Source organism: Pleurodeles waltl, chromosome 2_1 (genome assembly GCF_031143425.1).
Source record: "Pleurodeles waltl isolate 20211129_DDA chromosome 2_1, aPleWal1.hap1.20221129, whole genome shotgun sequence".
NCBI lineage: Eukaryota > Metazoa > Chordata > Amphibia > Caudata > Salamandridae > Pleurodeles > Pleurodeles waltl.
Genome location: NC_090438.1, coordinates 468,642,770 through 468,658,068, shown reverse-complemented (window position 1 = coordinate 468,658,068; position 15,299 = coordinate 468,642,770). Strand labels below are relative to the sequence as shown.

Sequence of the window (15,299 nt, the reverse complement as noted above, 5' to 3'; positions counted from 1 at the left end):
TGTGTACTGCTGTGGCCTGCCTTTGGCTATGGATGTTCCACGTGGTGCAGGGGAAAGGGCCCCGGCCTCGGCCTTCACCCAGGAAGAACTGGAGAAACTGGTAAAAGGGGTCCTGCCCCTGTACGGAAGACTCTACGGATGGCCAGAGGTACAGGTGAGTCCCGGTTTTGGGGGCACTGTGTGTGTGATGGATGGAGTGGATTGCACAGATGTGTGCTCCTGTGAACCAGGATAGGGCTTGGGGCATGGAATGCTGCATGCCACTGTCCTGCATGTCTGGGAGTACTGTCTGTCCTATGTCTGACAATCTGCCAGCTGTTGCCATCGTGCAGGTGCCTGACCTCTGTGTTAAATTTCGGTGTCACCCTACTAGGTCAGCGCCCACCAGAAGAGGGCACATTGGCATGCCATTGCCAAGGAGGTACAGACACTGGGGGTCTACAACCGGCGGAGCACCCACTTTTGAAAGAGGTGGGAGGACCTGCGCCGCTGGGCGCGGAAGATCACTGAGGCCCACCTGTGGAAGTCCTCCCGACGTGGAAGGGGTGCCCGTCGGGCGCTGATCCACCCCCATGCGAAGGATCCTGGCGGTGACGTACCAAGACCTGGATGGGCACTGGAAGGCTGCACAGCAGTTACAAGGGGGTGAGTACTCACAGCCCATACTTCAGCATGGAAGGATGAGTGTGTGTGTAAGGGCTCATGGTTCTTAGATCAGGGATTTTGACTGGTGTTCAGCTACTGTCTGATCCCAAAAAGGTGTAGGGGTGTCCCTATCAGGTTTCACCTACGTCAGCTCCAAAACAATTTCAGGATATGGGTGTAGGCCAGTATACTGCTCAGTAGTCAGGGCCATGGCCATGGGCCTAGTGCACGGTGCTGCCTATTGGGTGTGTCTGCTGGATAGGTGGATGTCTGGCCATTTTGTATCAGCATTCAGCTACTTACAAGTGTCTCTCCTGTTTTGTCTCCCCATCCCTGTTCTCTTGTGTTTGTCTGGTACAGCATCATTATCAGGCGATGGAGCTGAGGCACCGGCAAGTGGGGAGGCAGCGGCCCACTGATCCTCCGAGGCAGAGACAACGGACTCCCAGGGGACCAGTGGGTGGGAGGGTGAGGGGACTTCCACGGGGGAGGCTACTACCACAGGAGGTAGTGACTCTGAGACCTCCTCCGATGGGGGTCCTCCGGCGGTGGCGGACACTAGTGGACAAACCACGACTGTGAGATCTTCCGCCACCCCCATAACATCAGCACCCTCCCTTCTGCTCCCCACCGAGTTGCCTGTGCCCGCCAACCCCAGAAGAAGGGCGTCTCCTTCGCCCCAGACACCTCCTCCCCTGCCCCAGTCAGCCCTGCTGCCCTCACAGAGGAGGCTATTGACCTCATGAGAACCATCTCTGTAGGGCAGACACCCACTGTCTAAGCCATCCAGGGTCTGGCTTCTGAGGTGCAGCAGACCAATGCCTATCTGGATGGCATTCACGGTGTCATGTCTGCCCTACAGAGATCTTTTCAGGCTCTGGCCTTCTCTTGGACGGCAGCCAGTTTCCCTGGCCATTCCGTCTCCCCTCCAACTTCCTCTACCCCTTCCAGCACCTCACTCCCTTCACCCGTCCAAAGCACACAATCAAACCTGCTTACAGGCAAATCAACACACAAGAAGCTCACTTCCAAACACAAGCACCACACCTCCCACCACAAGCATTCACACAGCCAACAGACACCTGAACACACAACAACGTCCACGTCCCCCAGTGTGCCCGCCTCTTCCGCCTCCCTGTCTGTCCCCTCTACATCCACACCCTCATGCACTGCACCTTCACTCACTGTTACTGCTCCTCTTCCTGCACTCACAATAGCAGACAGCCATACATGCACCCCATACACCACACCTGCACTCACCACCTCCACTGTAGTTGACACATGCAGCACACTCACCCGACTTGCAGACACCCACCCAACATACATCCACACTAGCTGTCTGTCTTCTCCTTACTGAGCAGTCACCTGCACCCACTACACGCACACCTACACCCCATACATCAACTCCCTCTGCCTCCACTCCCACGCCCTCATCAACGCCCACCCCAATTGCTCCCAAAAAATGTTTCCTCTCCTGTGCAGACCTGTTTGAACCCACTGGCCCTCCCCGTCTTGTCCCGAAACGTGCCCACCTCTTTGCCCTTTCAGCTCCTTCCACATCGCAGCCCACCACCGTCCAGCCTTCCCATTCCCGTGCCCCTTCTACGGTGAAGAAGAAGGCCCGCTCGGAGCCTAAGCCATCCAGCTCCACCAGAGCCAAACAGTTCCCACCCCCTTCAAAGGAGAAGCCCACCCCCCTCCAACCTCCTCACGCAAGTCAAAGTCCCACCCCGTCATAAATCCCCACCCCCGCACCCATTCCATGAGGTGCCTGGATCCCCATATGGTGCCCCGTTCAGTGGAGTACCCAGCACTTGTGGGAGTCAGGTGTGGCCAGTTGTGGCCAAGGACAAATGACTTTGGAACGACTGGCCATTGGCCCTGTTGGCACCATTTCGCTCACTGAGCTACAGAATGAAGTTTCGGTGTGGCCTGTGTTTGGGCTGCACGCAGTTCCACCCTGGTGTTTGTTTACATTATTTATGGGTATGGGGCTATTGTATGTACTATGGCCAAGTTGCAGTGGCCTTCAGTCGGGTACATCCCTCTTGGTATCTGACTTGTGCTGCTGGGAAGGGTTGGGGGGTGTTGCGGGGTAGGTGGAGTGGGTGGGTATGTAACTTTGCCCTTTCCTCCCTTGTGTCGTAGGTTGCGGTATTTACCGTTGTCATCTTCGTCGGCGGTCTTGGTCGTGTAGATATATCGCAAGGAGCAAGGCTGGCATGATCTGCAGCTCTGTCCATGGCTGCCGCTGCACGTTTAGTTGACCTCCGGTGTGTGTTTCCTTCTTTTTGTTTCTTTTCCGCCTGGCTTTGTGTGGCGGTGGTTCCCGCCCTGGAACTGGCGGCGGAATGGTGGTTCATAATTTGATGGGCGGGTTGGGCCTTTCCGACGGACCGTGGGCGGACTCTGCCGTTGTCAGCGTGGCTCCTTTCCTGGCAGTGGGTGATGCGCGGGATGCGTGTTTCGTTTGGTTCATTTTTTGGCAGTCCCGGCCGCTCCTGTTGGCGGTTTCTACCGAACGGACCGCCATGTTCATAATGAGGGCCAGTGTGTCATGTTGAGTTTGGGTATTAGGTGTGCACCAGAGCACTCAGCCTACAATGGTAGGACACAAGGAAGAGCTTTAGAACCATGGGATGCATGGCCCTAGCGGGTGGCACAGTCAGTGCTGCTGCCCTCAGACGGGGCTGGCTACCTTTAGTATCCCATGCCCGGCATACTTAGGTACCATTTACTAGCGACTTATAGTTGCAGCCAAAGGTGTTGCAAATTGTGCCAATGCATCATAACAGCTTAGGGAAAGAGCTCTGACCCATGGAACCTGGTTAGCAGGGACCCTGGGTGCTAACAACTTCAAGGCTACATCACATACCAGGGAAAAAGCAGGGAGCTAACCATGAGAAAAAGGGGCCTTTTCTCCCGACCAGGAATCTAAACCAATGCAGTCTCTCAGTGAGCAACCGAGCAAACTTTAACACGTTTCCTGTTAAATATTTGTCCTCGTTGCCAATTTCCTTGCAGCAGAGATTTTAAGCTCTGTCGAGTTCACTTTTCCAGCTCAACCCCACGTGACTACACCCCTTTCCCTATGCCACACCTTCACTCCCTAATTTATAAGTTCTCGGGGCGAATGTTTTCTAATTCAAGCACTAGGTGGTGTACATATTGGTGGCTTTCATTTCACGAAAGGGTGGGGACAACGCTAGGTTTCTTACACAGCTTCTATCACCTATCTTCGGTGATTAATGAGTCCGCCTTCAGTATATGTCACGGGGGCGTTTTTCCTCCCTGCTGAAAAAGTCGACAGGTTTTCGATCACGACTGCAGCATGGGAGATGTAGTGCACCATCTGGTCAGAGCTGCAGCAGAACGAAGGGAAAACATTACAATTAACTACCACCCGGAGAAGGCGAGATTAGGGAGCACTCGTCTGCCCGTGCCGCCTCCTGCGCTCCGCAGCCTATCAGAGTGGGTACGCCCGAGGCTGGTCCAATGGTCTACGGGAATGAGAGAGTCGCGGGGCTCTGCTGCAATATAAAACAGGGGCTAGTAGGCGGAGTAGGGCAGACCTGTCTTTAGGATCGCGTGAGCTGTTTATTGGTATTGCTGCAGCGTGTGTCGAGATCAGGTACGTGGCGTAGTAATTATTTTTTGGGGTGGGGCTAGTTTAATTGCATTAGTAGCATAGTCCTTTGTAGGACCCATTGCATGGGTGCGCAAAAAATAGCTCCTCCCTGTCTTCGTAGTGGGTATGCCGCTCATTGTTAGTGTGGTTCTCCGGGTTATGCGCTGTGACTGAGGTAGTAGTGTGGTTGGATATGTATATATTTGTTTCCCAGTTCGTGGTTTGAATTTGTTTCCTCTACGGGGTGTCGTTAATTAACTCGCTGCTAATGTCGGATATACGTGTTCTGCAGACGCGATAGGGGTTGTAGGTTTATGCACCTCGACGGTCAAGTTGTCTCGAAGCCCACAAAGGTAGGATACTATAATCTAGGGTCCATTCTTGAATGAGAGATGAAATGTTGCGCCCTGTTTTCGAGTCCTACTTCCTGCACTGGGGACTTCTCAGACGTGTTTGGAACCTCGTGCTCGTCACCTTTCTTCTGCAGAGAGGTTTGTGCGCGGACCACGCCCCGTCTGCTGAAGGTGGTTGCTGTGGCTTGCAGCGCCGGGACACGCCCTTGCTTTCTTTGATGGCGCCTCGGCCACACTGAGTCTTGAGCAATACATGCTTGCTGCTGCCGAGCTCGGGAGCCACAGACTGCGGAGATGCACGCTAACCTTTTCCTGTTCTCCATGCCGGCGAGGAGGGCTACCGGCCTGCAGTTAGTATAACTGTACGCGGATCGCATTGGTTAGACTCGTTATTAACGGGGAACAGTGGGTGCATCTTCCGTCACACCGACGGGTGCACAAGTTAAATCTTATGAGTACAAAGGTAGTTTTAATTTCTATGTGGTATGAGGGGACCTGTCAAAACAGCGTAAGCGCGGTACTTCAATAGGAGTTGTATTACACACGTCAATCTGGAAGCTGGCCACCTTTACTACCATTGAAGGCGTAGCGAGATCGCCTATGTTGTGCTCCGTTTGGTATGTGTACATTTGTTCTCTCACAGAGGAAGCTTGTCTGGGTCGGATGCCTTAGAAGCGTTAAAGGTACTAGTTCTTGTTGCAGTGAACAGTATTCATATTATGAACATACGAAATGGATACATCGAATTTCCAGTTAAATGAGGCTGTGATAAACATCGATGTTCAACCGCAGCACCAACTTAACATGAAACTAATTTGTATCGACACATCAGGAAAGCAATAAAATAGTGCAGCCATAAACTGTCGAGAGATTTAAAATGGCAAAGGCGTGACTAAAATGCCATACTGCCTACGAAGCGCTCTCCAGTTGTGCTGAACTGGAAAGTAAACGGGGTTGCAGTCTCCTGTGTTGGTCGTGTGGTACATGGGGTGACACGTTCTTTACGTAAGAGGCAAACTCAGCCTCCTACATCTTAAAATCTCAGTGCTTTAAGTGATATTTTCAGTACACTAATTTGCATGCATTGAGTATGTGATGTAGAGCGCGCTGACCATAGACTGGGACTTGTATCGCCTTAAAACAACCGAATAACTACAATAGTAGATTTCATTTAGAACAACATTATTCTACCTGTGCATTACTCCTAAATATACCGATCTTTGTCAATCGTGTAGTTTAACTGCCTGCTCTGTATCCTTCAGGCATGGCCTTATTTGGTATTCTTGATATTCAACTCAGAATGTTTTCCTTTTATTTCATGCTAGTTGTAACGTGTTGGGTAGCTAACGTCACACCCACAGTACCGGGTATGCCCTGCACTGAGATTCGTGTTCTTGCGCCACGCATCCTGTCTGGATTGACTCCTAAATTATAGAACTTTGATCATTAGCGTTTGTAACCGTTTTCCTTGGTAAACGGCTCAATGGTGGTTCACTGTAGTTTCCTTGTGGGAACACGTGTTTCACGCTTAACTGTAGTAACTGCTACTCACATTGGCAGACTGCCTCACTGCTCCGTCTATACGTCTGCTGATGGATCAGTGTGTAATGCGCCTTGCTTGGTTTTTCTGACGTGCAAGACTGCATAGACTGAAAAAAATATTTGACAATCTGTACCTGAGATTTCTTTAGCAAATAGAACGATCTATAGAAATGGCTTGCAATGGAAGAAAATGATTTAAAAGCGTTTTAAAATGCCTCCTTTCTCATGAGGAACACAGCAAAGTAGCCGTAGTCGGGATACAAGAAACATTCAGTATCGTAGGTACAGGAGTGAGCATCCAAGACGTAAACGGGAAGATCCAGGTGAAATGACTTTTATAGGGTGAAAGTGTCGGTCGAGGTGGTTGCTAAAAAAGCCTCTTGCAGAAAAGGTAGGAGCAACACTGGGAGGCAGTAGCATTTGGAACGAGGGCTCGATAAATATTTTATCAGTTTAAATGACTTGGTTTGAAATGTGTGAAAAGTAGACCTTGCTAGAGTGGGCTCAGTGGGTGTTCATTGCTTCAGCCGGTCAAATGTGCACTTCTTATCCAGGTTATAACTTGTTTATGGTGTGTGCTTTTCTGAGCCGAGTGTAACTATTGTCTTGCAATAGGTTTATTTTTCTCTTCTGTAACCAACTACACTTGGGTTTGGTGTCAATCGTCTACTCTCTTTTCCAGCCAAAATGTCTGACAAGCCTGACATGTCTGAGGTCGAGAAATTTGACCACCAGAAGTTAAGGAAAACCTCTACGAATGAGAAGAACACTCTGCCTTCAAAGGAAAGTAAGTAATGAGATGGATTAAGTGTGGTCTTTGTTGTAAAGTCTTGGCATGCTAATGTGTGGTTCCTGCAGAATTGGTGATGTAACAAGTACATCCCATGAGAGGCAAAAAGCTGCCACTGACACGTCGCAAAATAAGTTATTTGGCCTCGCCCTGTGGTTTGGGAGCCAGCAACGTAATCCTGGAGAACTGTACACTTTGCTGTTGACTCAAATTATAAAGTCTTGAAAGCTATACTGGAGATGGCATAAAAATGTCATAACTTAATCTTGGACAAGGCTTCTGATGAGGTAAATGTGCTCTAAATTTCATTGCACTAGGCCTTTTGTCTCCCCAATATCTGTGGAGAATTGTAATTGTATTGCCAATGTGTAATACACACGCTGGCTAAACAAAGCTGATAATGCTTATGTTATATTAAGCTTAAAATGTGCAAAGGGATTAAAAATAGACTAGTACTGTAGGAAAAAAGTGCTTGCCTGATTATTTGAGTGAGGCTTGTTTTAGCTAATGACAGCTTTTCTTTTTTTTTTTTTTTATAGAAAGTCAAGTGGTTTGCTATTGCATCTTAGGTCATGCTATTACCTCAGCAGAGCTATATTGAGGCTACTTCATAACTTGCTAAATGGTTTTTATCTGTCTTTTCAGCAATTGACCAGGAGAAGGAGGCCTGCAAGAAATCTTAGGACTAGCAAGAAGCACACCTTTGCTGTGAATACATTAACAACTAGTTTAAAATCATGTATATACTTGCAGCACAAACCAATCACTGCTTGTTCGTATTCCCACACATCTGCTGCTTTCAAAGATGAACCCTTTTACCCCATTGATTGTAAGCCTAACCACAGCTGTTGGCCACTCTTGCATGCAGCTAGCCTCTATGGAAGATGAGGCTTTAGCCAAAAAAGGATGGCCAGCTTTAAAATGTGGGGTCTATGAGAGGGATCTGCTTATGTTGTGTGTTCATGGAGTTTTGTCTCTGTTCAGAAATGTATTATAAGAAATAAATATACTTTTTGGATCTGCTTTGTAAGGTTTGTTTGTTCAGGTGTGGGGAATGACTTCTAACAGTGAGGGCAAAAACATAATCCCAGAAGCTTGAGTGACTTAATAAACCCCACACATGATTACTTGAATGTAGATCCTCTTGCTATTGGATCAAACTGCATTACTTTCACCATTCTAATTTCAAGACCCCAGAATTGGATTACATAGTCTGTTTGACTTGACTAAACAATTAAATTTTTTTTATTTTCCCCATTTGAAGAGGCTGGCTTTAGTACTGGTGGTGCCTGTTAGAACTATCTCTTATGGCATCACAACTGTCTTCATAGATTACTTTACTACCAACCAACAGTGCCCTTCATGTACCTAAGGCCTCATCTACAATAATTTGACGCATCAGCTCTGTGCTAGACTTCCTGTGTTACCTTATGGATGCACTGTATTTACAAGCCTGAGCTTCAGGGCACATTCTGATGGATCTTTGGCACTAAACTCGGGCATTGCTACTTCCTCAATGCACAGAGGGTCCCATTTGAGAAGCCCCAAATCCAGTTTTTTTTTTTTTTTTTTTTTTTTTTAAACCTTCTCCAAGCAAGCAGTAAATTGTGATGCAGTGAAATGTGAATTTTTCTGCATGCCATGTTCACCAACACTGTATACATTATACCTGGTGCAGGTATGCGATGCAATGCTTTACAAACTGATGTATTGGGCCCAGTGCCAGTTTGTAAACGTGGAGCAATGTACAGCCATGCTTGGGCCACTGTTGTGCCAAAAAAGATGCAGCAGTGGCGTAAAGACATTCTAAATGAGGCCCTTGGATTTAAGTGCTACTGCTTGTGTTGGCACTCTACATTATACATAGGACATTAACTATGCATTTGTAAATCAGTCTATAGCAAATTTTACGTAAGGAAAAAAATCTCAAGTGTGGGGATCTCATCAGCCAAGGCAATATTTCCAGGGTTTTGCCCGCAGAAGCACAAACTCTAGATTTAAAATGCCCAACAGTAGTTGTGGGGAGGTTGCTTTACTAATGGATTTCTCCCAACCCTTTTTAGCAACACCAAGATAAAGGGAGCGGGAGACTGTTTGACTTAACATACAGGTTGCATGTAGCTCTCTAATGGCCTGCTGTACTATATCAGAATTGTAATTTTTGATTTGCAATTAACAAAATTATCTTTGTGACAATCAATAACCCTCTGATCCAACAACATAAGTTATGATCTGCACCAACAAGTCTTAAGATAGACCAGGAACTAAACTGGTTGCAACTTCAGGCATGTGTGGAATTTCAGTGTGACTGCAATGGAATGTTTAGATACACCAACTAAGTTAGTCGCAGGTAAGATTGTACTCTAGCTATTAGTTCCAATCAACCAAAGGAGTGCATGAAGAACCTCACTTAAATACTCAGAGGTGGAAGACTACAGCAGGGTTAGGTTGTCACTGGTCAGCTGTGCCCTTCAAGGAAAATGGCCTCTTGCAGCCTACCTTTGCAGTAACACAAGCCAGCTGACTGACCCCCTGGATGTACCTTTTGTCCAGGGGACAAAGGTGTGGGGGGCGCAGTTCCTGTCCTGATCATTCAGTCAGAGCAGTGCTAGTACTCATCTGACCTTTTCTACTAGTGCAGAAAGTGTTGTGAATTGGGTGCCCTAAACAATGAGGTGGAAGTTGCCAGGGCCTTTAACTTTCAGCAATTCTAGTTGCCTTACTGCAAACCGGCCCAAATGTTGTTGGGATATTGCTAATATATTAAGTCTTCAGCCTGGCCAAACTTGGGCCCTGAGGGAGGATGTTACAGGGAAATCAGTGGCCCTTCCCTAAAATCCAGTTTCAAGCTGATGCTATACCCTCTTAACACCAGACAAGTCTACTAAGGCAGAAGCAGTGAAACTTAAGTTTCAGGTTGGATGCCACAAGAATTGTTGTGGCATCGTGTTGTCCCGTAGACTTTTACAAATGGCTCCCCCAGTCCTGTCCAGCACTATTTTTGTACTGTCAGAAGGGAATCCCATAGGCCAACTATGCATATTCTGTTGTCTTCAGGAGTAGGCTGCCTCTTTGCTTTTGAGAGTCATTTTACACCTAGTCAAGACACTATGCCAAGATTAGATTGCATAGATATTCTTACCTCTGAGGCAACTGTTTTAGAACCTGGTTAAAGGTTCTCATCAGGACTAAAGGGGGGGGGGGGAGATAAAATGTAGAGCACATACTTCTAAATAAAAATATTAATGTTAAGTGAACTCATTTTATTGGTTTACAGGTCAGGAATCCATTAATGGATTACCTTGCATACAACAGAGGAGCACAAGGTAGTTGACTTGCTGCCGGATAAGGGATTTATGATTCAACCATAGTAAACCAGTGTGTTAAGCATAACAAGGTGGGAGGGTGGGAAGTAACCGGGGCGAAGGCTCAAATCTTATGTGGATAAGAACTCCTATGAAATAGGTTGGGGGGGGGAGGGAAGGACAGGCAGCAAAATTGTCAAGCATAAACTGCTTGGGCCAAATACTGTGAAGACTGAGGTTCCTTGCCATTCTTTCCACTAGGTGAGTGGACCCTTCAGCAGGTGTTCGTACAGAAGGTCAGTGATAGAACCCTGCCTCCAACTGAATCTCTTGGTAGGAAAACCAGGGAAATGGCAGGAGGCCCCAAATCCTCCTGAGGTTCTCTGGCACACTTCATCGTGCTCTTCATTTTTTTTTTTTATTTTTTTTTAAACAACTCTGCCAAATCATTGGTATGAATGGAATGTTGTGCAGAAGTGATGTCATACCAGCTTGCTCCTGCATACCTTGTGAAAGAGGATATAAAATTAATTCCCTCGTCAGACTACTCTTCTCAGAAATCTGACCCTGGAACCCCCCCCCCCCCCCCACCATCCCCCCCAGCAGCTCCTGCTACCGCCCATGCAGTCTTTCATCCAGTGTTCAGCTTCAAGGTACTTGGTGGCATGATCAACCAAGATATTCTTGTTTCTCACTGGGAGGCAGGGTTAAGTGGGATAACTATTGCCATTTGCTCAAATGGAACACCTACTACTGGCAGGGGTACTGACTGTACCCTTGTTCTCCTGTCTTACCACTCATCTGCTAAATGGACAGGTTCTACATGAATGCGGTCTCTGCTTAACCATTGTAATTATAGTACTAACTACTTGCATAAACTCCATTGTGTTAGGATGAATATGATTCACAGCTTTTGGGTCCTTTTCCCAGATCTCCGTAGCTACTAAGTTGAGCGCAACTGGGAACTTTCAGGTCCCTTCACCCAAGTGTAACATGCTTCCTATCACATGTTGCTGGGTCAGGGCCTTTCATCTGATAATCTTGGACATGGAAGAATATCCCTGTTCTCCATTCTCATGATGGCCCTTCCTGGATATTCCATTCCCCTTGGGCGTTCAAGTCCCATGGTAATTACCCTGGCCTGTACCTTCTGGTTAAGAATCAACCTGTAGTTTTTCCTCTCTTCCTTTTGACTTAGAACTGTGCAGTTCTAGCTCCTTGTAAACCTGGTTAGCTAACCACTTGACAGCTAACACTGCAAACTGTCAAATCCGGTATTGCCTAATTGAGAGAGCAGTCAAGTTTTTTTTTTTTTTTTTTTTTTTCTTCACCATGAGCTGGTTAAAAGGCAGTCAATCCTCTCACCCAAATAATGCAATATTCCATTAATCTGTTAACAGAACACCAGCCACTCTTGCAGTCCTGGAATTTCTGAAGTTGCTTAGTCCAAAACATCTAATTAGTCTCCTTCATTTACTTGTAGACCACCTTGTCTACCACCGGCATGTTTCCAATGACAGCTGTCTATCCAATGGCATGTGTCCCATTGAGGCAACTGCATTAGGCACCTCATTTAAGGCCTGTGCCTTAAATAAGGAGCAGGGGGAAGGGGATTAGGGGGGAGGAAGGGTGCAGCACTCTGTCTAGAATAGATCTGTCTCATGGGGTTTATAAAGGCTGAATCCATATCACTCAGTTCCTGGGTTCCTAACATGGTTTCTTCCCCACAGTCAAAGCCTCATCCATTTTACCACGTGTTTCTGACTAGCCTCTAATGAAATTAGCAAAGCCCACTCTGCCCTTATTTCAGGGAACTGGCCACCTATATGTAAATCCTTCATCTGATCTATGGGCATGGTGCTGAGGTCTAATTCAAACCCTGTGATGTCTGTCCCGACTTTCTGTATAGAAACTGGACTTACTGTAATACTGGTGTAAATTTGAAATGGCCAATGCCCCTAAATGTTGGGTGCCCCTACTGCTTGTTGTCAGAACCCCATTCAGAAGGTCATGGGGCAAGTAAGAGCTACTGGGTCAAACTGTGGTGGTTGAGGCCTTTTACTCCTGATGTCCCAGGACCTGATTTTCTGTGGATCCTGAGCAGCTGGGCTAAGTACGCCTTCTGTCCTTGACTATCAGTGGTAGTACAGGTCAGGCACTCCAAGGCTTCTCGGGTGGGAGAGTACGGACACTGGTGAACACATGCTCACAACTGGAGATATGCTCAATAAATTGTTCAGTCAAATACTTTCTTTTATGATAAAAGTTTTTATGAGTTCAGAGCTCTAGTATTTAACTGTAGTCCTGCTTTCCTCTCACTAGTGGTAGTGGCTATTCCCTGTTAACTGTAGGTGACTTTCAGGTTAGGCCTCATTTTGAGTCTTACTCTCAGGACTCAGACTGTTGGAAAAGTCAAGTGTTCTAGCGCTGATGCACTATCTGGTAGATAAGTTCCCCAGGAGCCTTCCTGCATCTTTTAGCTTTGTCTTTCCTGCACCAGCGGGGATTGTCTGACTGGAGTCTCCAAGAGTGTCCTCTGGTGCAGCAGCTGCTTCAGGTTAGTATCACACAATGGACTGCAGGGGCTGCAACTGGACGTCCTCTGTGCTCCTCTTATGCAAGAGTACGTTTCTTTTGATCTTCCCTGAGGGCAGGGAATTTTGTTGGCCATTCCTGTATCCGAACCTCAGTCAGAGCTTGTGCCTGCACAGGTCACCAATGTGTACTCTTCACAAAGATGCATCACCAGGTTGTGCTCCTTGACTTCCTCCTATACACCCCACCCCCCTTTCACTTGGATGATACCCCACTGGACCTTACTCCCACCACTTCTCCTTTATCTCACAAAGCTCATTGGTCTTGGCAAACGGGTAGACACTGGTGTTCCTGGCTCTAGGGGTGTGTGGTCTTGGATGACTGTGGGTGATGTCCCCTCACCTCCCTAGGAGGATGGCCGTCCTAAGCCTCCTTTCCTGGTCACAGGCAAAAGTCTTGTAGAGTTTCACCTTCTCCCACAGCCTATCTTGCTGCTTGACAATTTTGGTAGCCTCAAGGTCCCCTTCTTATTGTCCCTTTCCAGGTCAGCTTCCTTTTGAAGTGCCTGTCCCTTTGCCCTTCCTCCAGGGAGCAGTATGTCAAAGCAGGAGCAACTCCAAATCTGATAGCCCCACAACACTGGCCATGGGAGTGACCAGAGTTTCACACCTCGGTCAGCCACAGTTAAATTTGTACAAAAGGTTACCCTAGAGCCTCAGTCTTATTGTTTGATTCCCTTATCTGCCATATCTCATTTCTGGGATGTGCCCAGGCCCCTTTCAAATGATCTCTATCTGAACACCCTTTGAAGTGTACCTCATCATCCCCCATCGACTCCGAGCACTACATCTTCCTAGGAGACCTAACATCCATCTTGCCGACCCAATTCCCCAAACACAACCGACCTCCTGGAAAGCATGAACAAAATAGGCCTCCAACAACTTGTCACCGACCTCACTCACATTGAAGGACACACATGACCCCCATTTTTATATCCAGCAACAGTTGAGTACAACCATGTCTCGCAGCTCACCTGGAATTACCACTACTGCGTCCACTTTACCATCTCAGGTTCTACCAACACTGGCACCACTCTCCCCCACCCCCCAAGCTCCACACGCAGAAACTGGAAAAAGGTATCAGAAGACTAGTGGAACAGCCCCTCATCTCCCACTTCCCAGACACATCACATTACCCAAGCCAGAGCAAGCTGCAAATAACTTCTCCCAGTGGATCACAGAATGCGTAACACAATCGCCCCACCAAGTCAGCCAAACTGAAAGTACCAGCCAGGAGAGCCAGCTGGTTCACAGCAGAGCTGAAATTCTCCAGACACAACTCCTGGCAACTAGAAAGGAAGTGGTCTACTAAAGACAGAAGACCATGCCACCTTCAAAACATCACTCATCCAGTACCACCGCCTCCTGAGAGAAACAAAGAACACTCTAGCAGACCACATAGAAGCCAGCACAAATCACAGCAAAGAGTTCTTCACCATTGTGAAAGAGTTCTCTGTTGTATTGGCCTTAAAACTATGCCTTGCACAGTCGGTGTATTGGAATCTCAGTACCTTGAGATTCCATGTTTTTATTTGAAAGTTAGTGTTCCGGGCCAGTCAGTTTACCCTGGCCAACAAGGGAGCGTCCTCTCTGAGCTGTTGTTCTTGAATAAACATACCTGTTACTCTGCAAGAGTGTCCTCCTTGAGTACTCCTGTACAGCAACATTTGGCAACGTGATAACGGAGCAGATGATTTCAGAAGAGTAGTGTGGATACTTGCACTCAGTGTACAACTTGGCAAGTACGGTCCCCTTGTAAAGTAAGTGGGTGTTAGAGATCATATTTTGGAAAGGCCCACCATTTAGTGCGCATGACATCACACGTTAACCATATGCTTGGCGTATGACTGGACATTTAATTTACGCTTAGTGGCCATCTTAGAAAGAAAAAGAAAAACAAAGTGGGAGGCGTCAGTCAGAACGAGTATGCACTGATACACCCACCTATGACAATAATCCTAGTGTTAACATACGCTGGTTGGCATAGCAAAACAACGCCAGCTAAACCAATTGAAGTCAAAAGTGAGTGTGTTACAACAAGCTCATTCTTTATACACCTCAACACGGAGGAAGAGTATCAATGATGTGCCCACCCACTATCAGCTGAGAATACCAGTGATGCGCAAACCTTTACTCATGTTTGTGCGCATCTAATAGCGATGATGCACACACTTTGAAACACAGTTTTAATCATTCTGCAGTACCAGAGATGCGCACACTTCTAACCAGCACTTCAGATGCATCTTTGTAGTGGTGATGCGCACACCATGAAACATGAATTTAGAGTGCATAATATTTAGTCATTCCACATTGGCCATTTAACAGCATTCTATATATCAGTAGGCAGTTTGTACTTGTTCAAAGAACATACTTACATACATAAATAAATTTGGAGATGGAAACTTCCTAAACATCACAAAGGGAACTGTCTCATGTTCCAGT

General features: G+C 47.2%; 1 protein-coding gene across 1 annotated transcript; it reads left to right on the top strand.

The window, feature by feature from the left end:
* Positions 1 to 4,122: 4,122 nt before the first annotated feature.
* LOC138265650 (thymosin beta-15A-like) lies at positions 4,123 to 7,976 on the top strand. The gene is made up of 3 exons (XM_069213560.1): positions 4,123 to 4,276; positions 6,851 to 6,955; positions 7,604 to 7,976. Exons 2-3 carry the CDS (start codon positions 6,856 to 6,858, stop codon positions 7,639 to 7,641), a joined length of 138 nt encoding a protein of 45 aa, XP_069069661.1. The 5' UTR covers positions 4,123 to 4,276; positions 6,851 to 6,855; the 3' UTR covers positions 7,642 to 7,976.
* Positions 7,977 to 15,299: the final 7,323 nt, after the last annotated feature.

What these genes read in the sequence shown, in the direction of transcription:
- LOC138265650 (XM_069213560.1), top strand. Translation starts at nt 6,856, where the DNA reads ATGTCTGACAAGCCTGACATGTCTGAGGTCGAGAAATTTGACCACCAG. An exon ending in CACTCTGCCTTCAAAGGAAA is followed by an intron (nt 6,956 to 7,603) that starts GTAAGTAATGAG and finishes CTGTCTTTTCAG; the next exon opens with CAATTGACCAGGAGAAGGAG.